This window comes from Eurypyga helias, unplaced genomic scaffold (assembly GCF_000690775.1).
Source record: "Eurypyga helias isolate BGI_N326 unplaced genomic scaffold, ASM69077v1 scaffold1097, whole genome shotgun sequence".
Taxonomy (NCBI): Eukaryota; Metazoa; Chordata; class Aves; order Eurypygiformes; family Eurypygidae; genus Eurypyga; species Eurypyga helias.
In genome coordinates, this window is record NW_010263435.1 from 1 (window position 1) to 11,163 (window position 11,163).

An 11,163-nucleotide genomic window follows, 5' to 3' on the forward strand; every position below is an offset into this window, starting at 1 on the left:
GGAGCGGGAGGGCGGGGAGCGCGGCCTGTCATCAATCAGCCGCAAAACGCCAGTGGGAAAAGGCAAAAGCAGATAAAACAAAGGGGTGATTCCGTTTCTAGTCCCTTAATGCGTGCCGCCGTCCCGGATGACCTATTCTGTGGCATCCTTCAAAGTTTCGCAGGAAAACCGAGCGATGGAAGCGATTGTGTGCAAGGGCGAGAGTTGCCTTTAGGGCAGATAAAATGGAATCGGGCAGTCTTCCCGTCTCGGAGACGTGTGGCGAGAACGAAACCCTTTTACAGTCTTAACGTTTGAGGGATGAGTCAACCGGTGGCCCTAAAAGCTCCAGGTCTGCTTGTGTAATTGTTGTCAATTAAAAATCAACAAGAGTTCGTTTTACAGCGAGTAGGGAGAGAAGAAAGGAATGAGCCTTGGCTGGGCACGCAGGATTGATTGGCCCTTGCTACGGTTAGTCTGGTGGGTAGCTTCCAGTAATGCACTTAAGGGTTCAGCACGCAGCCATGGGCTGTAGCGCCGAGGTATGGATCTGTGTCCTTTGTGTGCAGGAAAAAAGCCCTCTGCAGTTGTTGCGGCTGAATTCCTTCTGCTGTTGCTTTCGGTATTCCCTGATACACAAAAGTTGGCCCCTGTAGTATTGCCGAGCAGTAAGTTTGAACGCGTTTTCAAATTGCCATCCCCTTAGCCTTGTTTTGATATTTTTAATTCTGAAAACTGGGCAGCAGGGTACGGTTTTTTACAGGTTTTAATCAAATAATGAAAAAAAAATGCTATGGAGGACATAGGTAAAGGGCATGCGAAGTACTTGGCATCGGTGCCTTGATATTTTTTTGAACCTCTAGGAAAAGATCTTGAATGAGTCAGCGGTCTGGGATGAGAGTTGTAATGGATGGCACTCCCTGGTACAGTGAGGCATTGCATGTACTTTGAGAGAGGTTATTAAAACCAGAATTAATTTGATTCTTGTTAGAAGATGAACGTTGCTTAATTTGAAGGATTTCTTTTGGCTTGTTTCTTTGGGATTTTTGGAGAGCTCAGGTTATGAATATTTAATATAAATATTGTCTGGCCAGTAAATGTGTATTGCTGAAAGGAGACAAATCAATACAGTTTTAAGCGTAGTTAACCTGCAGCAGTATTTGAGGTAATAACTAAACCTCCTATCTTAATGATTCTGAAGCTCTTAAATTAAAACTAAAAGGTTGAAGTTGAGCAAATACAGGCCCCATCTTCTCTCGAGAAAATCGGAGGTGCAGGTGGTAATCCATCCAAAAATGGTGATTCTGTACTGACAAAGGTGTGCTTTATGTAAGCTGTTTGTACTGTCCTTCAGTTTTCATTACATTATACATCTAAATGTCTCTTACAGCACTTGAATGCTCCTGAGCAACACTTGAAGCATTTATAAATTGTGCACATTTACACGGGTTTTGCTTAAAAGCTCCCTCTATGGTTTCTCTTAGAAGGAGGACAAAAAAAAAAAAACTTTATACAGGGCAAGTGCAAATATGGCTGTTAAGCAGCTTGCTTGGTTTTTACTTTTTGTTAAATTTAGGGGTATTATGACATTGTGATACTTCATTTCGACCATCAGCAAGAAAACAGCTTATCATTTTAAGGGGGCCATTTGAAAGATTGTGCGGGATTCATCCCCTCTGATTTTGTAAATGTACATCTGACCTAATAATTTGTGGTGTTCTTGATAGTCAGTCGCAGGAAACAGATGGTTTATTCTAGAGCTCTGACTTGGGATGAGGCAAAGTGAGCTGTAGAAATAGGTATTGCTTTCTGTTGACTGCAAAATGAATTCACATGACCGTTTCTGATTTAGGCATCTACATTTCGGTCAAAGAAATCTTGCTCAACGTCTGAAAAGAATTGCAGTCTGACACTAAGTGTTCCCAACTAAGTCACCGTTTTGTTCAGTTTTTATATTGGGAAATTTAGTAACAATAGCCAGAATTCAGTTGGTTTTCTCAGCGTGTTACTGCCATGCTTAGGTTTCCAGCATTTTAAAAAGTGTCTGTCTGAATTTTGTTTAATGAGAATTAATGATCTTAGGAAATCAGAGCTCTGGATATATAACCTGATGCTGATACATTAAGTTCACACTTAAGCATTTTTCTTTTATCTGATACTGTGTCCTGGTGGTGTTTAACTTCACCCCGTGGAGACTCTGTCAGCACCAGAACTTCTTAACCACACAGTTAATCGTTTCAAAAATGAATTATCTGGAAGCAGAACTCGGATTGTGATTGATGGAGGGGGGTGCTTAAGAGTACAGTGTGATAGTCAGATGAGAAAACAGCTGTCTCTATAGAGCGGTCATAGACAAATAAACGATATGCCTGTGTGAGAGGGTTGGCTTATTCAAGATGAAATTTATCTCTCACAAGAGTGTTTTAATATTTTGTGGTTATTTGAACAGCTGTTAGGTCACTTCCAGTTTCTCAATGAATTTGGCAGCCAAGCTGTAATTGTGGCTTTACAGTCTATACTTTCTGTGAAATTGTGCTTACTGGCTTGAGCATGCTCTTGAGTATGTTTGCTTATTTTTGGATACCATTGTTTGCATCTAGCATTATGTTTTTAGAAACGTGTTTACTGTAAGCAGCGTAGAACATCACTTGCTTGGTATAACACAGGTTCCGTTTTGAAAGAGTGGCTCCTCCAGGAAGTTTTCTACTCCTGGAATACTACAGATTAGTTTTACTTTCATGGAAGTTGTAGCTATAAACGAGTGTTCTGTTTGATCAGGATAACTGCACTTGGGTCTGGATGCCTGTGCATAATGCATCTTACCTACTCGGTTTCCTCTGAAGTCCTAAGGGTCCTGTCCTGTTTCAAAGCTGTTAAATGTATTCTGGAGGGCGAAAGGAGGAAGCAATGGAAGTATTTTTTCTGTTCTCTGCTGGATGTCTTAGAACTGTTACTTGCAGTTTTATCCCAATTAAATATTATATGCTGGCCAAAGTTATGAATAAACTAGTTGGTTATTTAAAATTCAGTGCAGGTCGGTGTTAGAAAGCCTGCATGTCTGGATATTTCTACAGTGGGAAATACAGTCAGGAAAAATGGAGGAGAGGGAGATAATGTTTGACCGTAGGGGTTTGTATTTCCTAATTCATGATACATAGTAATGGGGAAGACAAACTTCCATGCTCCTCATCCAAAATCAGAGGTTAACTTGCAGTGGGACTTCTTAGAATCAAAAAGAATGTTGTGTTAAAAAACATTTTGTGAAATCGCTTAAAAATCCACAAACTTTTGCATCTGCACGTGCGGTTTTTTTCTCCCATCTGAAACACTCATCTGCCTCAACACTTCCCCAGCAACTACGTGATGTTGCAAACCAAAAATTGTAGTGGGCGTGGGGTTATTGAGAACAGTCCTTCCACTCAGGTCGCAGTCCAAGCAGAGATAATGTCAAAAGTTTAATGGGATATGGAAACTATTGAATTTATGCATATTTAGTAATGGGTATGCAGAGTTGGTATTTGCTGCTGTAATGGCAATTGTTAGGCAAATGTCTCTGGTTCAAGATGGCAAATGGAGTTGGTTGTAAGAGTCCCTCTCTCATGGAAGACTCTGCAAACAGAAGGCAGATAAATTTAATGTATACCTTTTTCTGACACAGACAAATCTGGGGGGAAAAAAAATGGATAATTAACACAAATTTTCAAAGTTGATGCAAGAAAATGTCTTTGACCTTGTGGGGTAGGAAGGACTGTTACTCTTCCCTATGGGCTGTCCTCCGGTGACCTTTCAGTTCCCCTCCAGAGTGAACTTAACTACTTCTGTCTGAAACTTGGTCGGGCAGTGGTCAAGTACAGGTTTGGCTTTTAAATGAACAGATCTAGTGGCTTTGGAATGTGACGTATTAGTAGTGTTGCATCTCCTTCTGCTTAATTTCTGTTTTGTTAACGTTTATCCACATGTGTATTTATTGCTAAATTACCTTGGCGAGATGCCAAGTTTCTCATTGTGCTCCAGTATTGCAGAAATCATTAGGATTTTAAAAAACAAAACATTCCCACCCCTTAAAAAGAAGGGGGGGAGGGGCACAAGATGGCTGTGTCTGGACTTGATCACTTAATTTATATGAGAAATTTTTATATAGATGCCTGTGGCAACTATAAATGTTAAATAACCTTGGTTGTAGATGTCATGAAATGTTGAAGCTGTTTTTTGTTTCAGCAGCAAGTCTGTGACATTTTTTTTATGTGAAGAAAAAGAACTAATTGCTGTGTCTAATACATTTTGCATTGCTTGATTTATTTTTCATTCCTTAACTCCTTGATCAGGAGAACTGGGATTTCCTGAAATAACACATTTACAGAACGAGCTAATGCATATGTGAGCATCTGACTTGTGGGAGAACCAGAACCCTCATCAGTCCGAGACGTTGAGTGAGTGGCTCTCTGTGCCACGGAGTCCATTGCGAGCTGCACGTTCTGTAGCTACAGATGCTGGCTGTGAGGTGTCAGCCGGTACCCCTTTATCAGTGCTCTCTCTGGCCCTTACAGCATGCCCCTCTGACGGGAGGGGCATGGTTTCCAAAAGTACACCTTCTGTTGACTACTGAAGTCTCACTGACCATGCCTGATTAAGACATGTAACTGGAATGATTGATGTCTATGACCAAAGCGAGGGAGTAAGAGGAATATCTGGGTTATTTTAATTTCTGTATATGCCCATGGATTCCCTCGTTAAATAGATAGAAGTGAAGAACATTGTTACCCGCTGCTCTGCTGCAGTGCTATCCTCGGGGGAAGCCAGCTTCTTCAGATTAGTGTTGTGTGTCAGTCTGATGGGGAGACCAAAACTAGGAAAGTGGTAGTATCAACTAAATGTTGGATAAGGGTGATGGCCTAATGGAAGTGTTTGAAATGGGACAGCGAAGCAGTTTTGCTTTAACGGGAGCTGAAATCCCTGAAGATGTATGCTGTTGGCATCAGGATAGGATTTAATTGATTGGTTTAGAGGAAATCTCTGGCGTGGTTCAGATTTGAATGCATATGTTGAGTGGTGACTTTGCAAACTGAAACCTGAGCTCTAGGTTCCATTTCAGGCCAGGAAAACTGCTGCTCTGATTTCAGCCTATTGAGTCACCTTCCTCTGTTTTGCCAAAGTTTCCTTCAGCTAAATGAGAGAAGCCAGGAACTGAGATGAAAGATTGCTAGTTTAAATATCAAGCCCCAAAAATGAAAAAAAAAAAAAACCCACCCAAAACAAAACCACCAAAACCTTCAGGGGAAACAATCAGCACCTTCATAGTTGATAAGCAGTTATTAAAATGGAGAAAATAATGGTTTGCCTTGTTACCTTTTCAAGTTGAACTGCTGTTTCCCTTGTACATAGTTTCTAGGTAATTACAGGTCAGGATGAAGTAATTAGATGACAGAACTTTGAAAAAGAATAGCTTGCCTTTTTATCATGAATTAAAGGAAGTAAGAAGAATACATCATTCCTGGGAAATGAGTATTTGGTTTTGTAATCCATGAATGTGATAGGTCATATTTCAGATGTCAAACTTGAATTCTGAATTGCCCCCTTCATGTTTCATCCACTCTTCATTGGGTGTGAAAGCAGCTGAAATGGGAAATTTTGGTTCCCCGAATCGTCTCGCAGATTCTGAAAGAAGACTGGTGTGAATGCTGCCCTTCATGCAGTATTTCATGAACAGATGTACTCAGCTTTATGCTCTTAGTTCACAGAGCTCTAGATAAAGAAGAAGAGTATTTGCGCATCTCATCACAATCAGGAGTACGAATCTCCTATGCCTTTAGTGGTCATGGTGGCACAGTGTTTTGTCATTTTTCTCTTAGTCTTGAACCTGAAGGAGGCATATAATAGTCTTGTGTAACTGGCCGGGATTCACAGTCATCATGAATTTGAAATGTCATTGATGGAGTACTAATTCATTGTAGCGTGGCTTTTTCTTGCTATTACCCTGGATTTGTTAGGCCTAATTTTCACTTTCAGCACCTCTGCCTGGGGTTGCCTGTTGACTTTGTGCCTTCAGAGGTGTCTCTAACCAGTAGGAAAAACTGAGCACAGGGGTTAAAGAGAAATGAAAAAGAAACTGAGCGTAGGCCACAATGATGTATGTTTGATCATATTAAATATATTCCTTTTTTCGTCTCGCACATGAAATTACTGCCTGATGTACAGTGTCCGATTCAAACTTAAGCACCTGTAAGATGGATGCAAGTCTTTATCTGAAATATCTGATGAGTTCTAACATACATATGATTCAAGTTCTCACTTCAGTTTCACAGTCTTAGAAAAGCTGACTTAGATTAGATTTTCTCTAATGAGTTCACTTCTGGATTCTAAATTTCTTATATATAAACCAATGTGTTAATTAAAATGCGTGTCGTTTAAAATGACACTTTTGGGCCACCTCATTGAGGAACACATTAAAAAACCGTGTGTTTGACACCTGTTAAATGCACATTTTAATTCAGTTGTCAACTACAGAGAGAATAGTCAGAGCTAATTGGAAGTGAAGCAGGTTAAGAAACTGAACTTGAAAAGGCAGGAGGGTTTTCAGGAATCAAAATTAGGTTGGAAAACGAGATCTGCTAAGTCTAAGCTTTGTGTAACTGGGCCAGGTTTTAAAGGGCTTTACAGTTTGTGTCTGCCATATAGGTGTTCTTCACTATATGTCTAGTTTGCACTGCTTTAATATTTCATGGCTTCTTTCAAGTGCTGAGATGCTGTAAAAATGTTTTGATCAGAATATGTTTGTTCATCAGACACATTTTTGTGGATTTATTAAGCGTAACTAAACATCAGGAGTGACTTGGTGCATTTAAAAGCCTTTTCTTACTCTCCTAGATTGTTTAAAAGAAAAAAAAAGACAAAATAATTCAGTTTGGCATTCAAGTTTAAATTAAAAGTCAGTCATAGATATTTGCAAGATTACATTTCACTTCACAGTGAAGTAGTTTTGTTTAAAGCCATAGATTTTACGCCACTGTGTGTTAATAGAAGTGTCTATTTAAGTCTTTGCTGCTGTGAAAATGTGCTTGCTTAATTTGAAGCATTACTAGTCTGCTCATTCATGTGAGAAGTCATTGAACAGTTCGATGCTGTGTAAACTTGTGTTTCTTGGCTATTAATCTCCATTTTACCAATGGTGGAAATTGGGAAGTGTGAGCTGAGTCATTCTGGCAGTCAGCTTGCCCACTAGCAGCAAGGTACTGAGTGGAGCTGGTGGTCCAGCTCTTTGCTGAGCAGGAGTCCCTTAAGTCTTGTTAGACTAAAGAGAAGAATGTTGTTTACCAAACCAGGTTATCAGCAAGTGTTCAGTCAGGACTTCACATCTCAGGCTTTTTCTCCTGGCTGTTGGCAGTGTAGACAGTGTATTGCTGTGTTTAAGCAGTCCCCTTCTCTGTCCTGCGTGGTTTATACCTTTACCTGAAGTTACAGTAATGCAGACTGTCAGCGGGTTTGTCAGGATGGGGATCTCCCAGTGTATCCGTCAGTGGTGCTTCTTGAGATTTTGGATTTTCAGAGCAAGATTTGAAGGTGGCAAGTTAGAAAGTGTTGCCAAATTAAAAGTAGATGAAATTACTGTAATATCGAGACTTCTGTGTTCACAGTTCAACATAATTTGACATAGAACCGTGTATCCTTGGTGCACAGATCTTTTCTGTCCCAGTTGTTACTGTTTTCCACTTCCCTGCCCTGTGTCACCCTCCCCCCCTGTTTCTTTTGCTCCATCTCTCCTGGCTGGTATTTTAACATTTTCTGAGTTATTCCCTGTTTGATTGGCAGGGGCTGTTAGGGCTTGAGGAAACCTGGCTGACGATCGTTGTTGTAACTCGTGCAGTCTTACCCATTGATGAGAATCTGTTTAGGTTGGGTTTTTTTTTACTTCCTTAATGATTTTGGTGGTTAATGTGGTTTGAGAATGTTTCACAAAAAAGATAATATAAGGGAGAGCTATCAAGGAGATATTTATTGAAGTTGTTACACCTGAAATTTGACCGATGGGTTTTGAAGTTCATGCAGAATTTAGGAAGTACGCCTTAGACCAGCTGGTGGTGGTGAAGGATGCACACGGCGTGTGACATTCTTCAGTTAATGTAAATACAAGGGGAAAGTTTGCAGTCGGGTTTCTCGGAGTGTAGACATGCTTTAGGACAGATGCTGTCTTAGGAGCTGACTTGGTTCCCACTCAGAATGATGCAGCATTGATTAAGCTAGAACAGCACTGGATTGTGAGGAAAAGTAGCGTTTTACCACCATAATGCTGTTGAGTTAATGTTGCAGGGCCAGTCTCTGACTGTCTGATGCACTGTCTATGCATGTGACAAATTCTGCGTGGGATATAGTTTAATTTTGGAAGCCTGACTGCAACGTGGTTTAACCTAATTTATGTGTTTCTGTACCACACTGGAGTCTAGTATGTGTCTTGCCCTACAGAAGGTATGAATCTTCCGGCCACCGTTGTCCTTCTCCCCCACCCCTTTGTTTCCTTCTCTTCGTTTCCCTATTGTGCTTCATTATTATGTCTTCTGCATCTGAGGCTGCTTTTGAACCAAGTTACTGATCTCCCCTTAGGGAGCTGAAAATTGTACAAGCACCGAAGGGGTGAAACTGAAAAGGTATAAACTGCAAGGCCTTCCTCAGTGGACAAAATCCAGATAAGAACCTGCTTTGTTGAAAATGCTAGGGTTCCTGTTGACTGGAAACCATTTACTCTCTGTACATAAATTGGAAGCCCCCGGACTGTGTATGGAATTAAAGAACTACCACAGTAGTTAAACCTCTGAACTGGGGATTGGCAGAAGTTTGCCTGTGCTTGGTCTAGCATAGCCTTCAGCCGCTGACTGAATAAGCTGGTAGCTGAAGTTACTTGCTCCACCTGGTTGCTTACTAGAAAATGTTCAAATATGAAACCCCAGGAGCGTACTGTTTAGAATCCTGAAAAGGAGTTGAGAGGTTTTCATGTTAATTGGCAAAATGCTGAACAGCATTAGGAAGTTACTGAGGAGTCCTTTGCAACTCTGACACGGTAACACTGATACGGGTGTTTCTGACTTTTGGAAAGCTGGCAAAATAGGAAGTTACTGAAGAGTCCTTTGCAGCTCTGACACGGTAACACTGATATGGGTGTTTCTGACTTTTGGAAAGCTCACTTTGCCAGAAGTCTGCAAGTGTCAGAAGAAGCTGACCCTGTAGGAATTTTTTTAAAAATGCATTTGAAAGTAAGACTTCTCATAAAGAGGGAGTCTTTGGAAGTCTCTTTCTGTGAAAGTCTCCTGTAAAAGATGCATCTATTTTTTTTCTTTTTCTCCTTTAATTTTTACATTGCCATTTTACATTGCCAGAGGATATGCAGTTAGGGCACTGATGTACCTGACAGTCTTGGTACAGGGAATTTCAGAGAGAAGGCATGCAGGCTTGATGGGTTTATTGCAAGGATTACGTTTTTCCTTGTAACTGTTTTACAGTGGAGATGGAATTATTGAAAGCACTTGCTGTATTTTATTTAGTGCAATCAAATGCTGAACTACATATTGGCGTGCTCCTTTAAAAGAGACTATTGATCAATCACTCTGTTTATCTGCATGGATCCAAAGCTGTCAGAAATGTTGTTGAAGGCTTTTGTATTTTGTCTGTCGGTTTCCAATTCTTGGAGATTTTAAGCAGTAGTTGCTTTATGCACAGTCTGTCTAAATCGTGTTTTCCTCTCCGCTTTGCTACCTGTATGCCAGCAACTGTACGGAGGGGAATGGTATTTCATGCACATGTTTTATTCTGGAGTCTTTTGCTACCCTTAACTGCGTGAACGATAAATGTTATGTGTGGGGGGAGAAAGATGGTTGCAAATTAGATGTATGAAGGGAAGATGATGAATACCAGTAGAAGTTCTGTGGCCTCATTTTTTCTATGTATATTGTATAGCTGATAGTTCCAAAATTGTAACCTTACGCTGTTTATTTTTGTTCGCAGTACTCTGGCACCAACACCTGACCTTAACTAACAATGGTTTTTTATACCTTCTGGTGCGAAAACAGTCTGGAGTTACCTTTCTTTCAGTTAGTTTCACTGGTTTTGTCTTAGGTAAACAATGGTGGGTCTTGCTGGCTATGCATTAAGAGTCCAGCTTTGAATGTTAATTATCTACAGCCTTTGGTGTTTGAGTGGAAGTAAAGTGAAGTGAAATACTGAGATGTAATTATTTTAGGCTTCATTTCTTTCTCATTTTTCTTTTAGAACAAATTCTGTACAACATAAAACAGGAGTACAAACGCATGCAGAAGAGGAGACACTTAGAAAATAGCTTCCAGCAAACAGATCCTTGTTGTTCTACTGATGCACAGCCACATGCATTTCTCCTTACTGGACCAGCTTTGCCAGGTACCCAGATAGTTCTGTGTAATTCTGCTATGTGTTCTTAGGCTCTGCGTAAATATTTCTCCCTAGTTATCTGGTGGTTTATGGCACCAGCTCACCAGTTACTGTTGCGCTTTTTTTGTCAATACTAGCGTTGATCTGGAAGATTTTAACTTGTCATTTTAAGAATCAGTAGGACACAATGCTTGCATTGTTTTCAAGAGATATCATAGAATCTTTTATGTTGGAAAAGAGCTTCCATATCTTCCTGAGTCCAGCTGTTAACCCAGCACTGCCAAGTCCATCACTAAACTGTGTCCCTAAGCACCACATCTATATGTCTTTTAAATACCTCGAGGAGTGGATGGTGACTCCACCACTTCCCTGGGCAGCCCATTCCAATGTCTGACAACCCTTTTGCTGAAGAAATGTTTCCTAATATCCAATCTAAACCTCCCCTGGTGCAACTTGAGGCCATTTCCTCTTGTTTGATCACTTGTCACTTGTCAGAACAGACCAACCCCCACCTCTCTGCAGCCTCCTTTCAGGTAGTTGTAGAGAGCGATAAGGTCTCCCCTGAGCCTCCTCTCCTCCAGACTAAACAAACCCAGTTCCCTCAGCCGCTCCTCACAGAACCTTTGCTCTAGAAACAAGTTGCCTCATTTCACTATTTCATTCTTCTGAACAGATACCAAGTGCCAGATCAAGTTGTACTTCATTTGCTTATCATTTATATCTGGTCAAAGTCAATGTTTAATGTCACATGACTCAGAAGTCGATGATTTTGCTCTGAATTCCCAACCAATCATT

General features: G+C 40.6%; 1 protein-coding gene across 1 annotated transcript in view; it reads left to right on the forward strand.

The window, feature by feature from the left end:
- The first annotated feature begins 9,802 nt into the window (after positions 1-9,802).
- AKIRIN2 (akirin 2) overlaps positions 9,803-11,163 on the forward strand; it is a 7,489-nt gene continuing 6,128 nt past the window's right edge. Inside the window, exons 1-2 of the mRNA XM_010156018.1 lie at positions 9,803-9,884; positions 10,234-10,377. Of these exons, the coding sequence (XP_010154320.1) occupies positions 9,851-9,884; positions 10,234-10,377 (178 nt within the window). The 5' untranslated portion in view covers positions 9,803-9,850. The remainder of the gene's footprint in view (positions 9,885-10,233; positions 10,378-11,163) is intronic.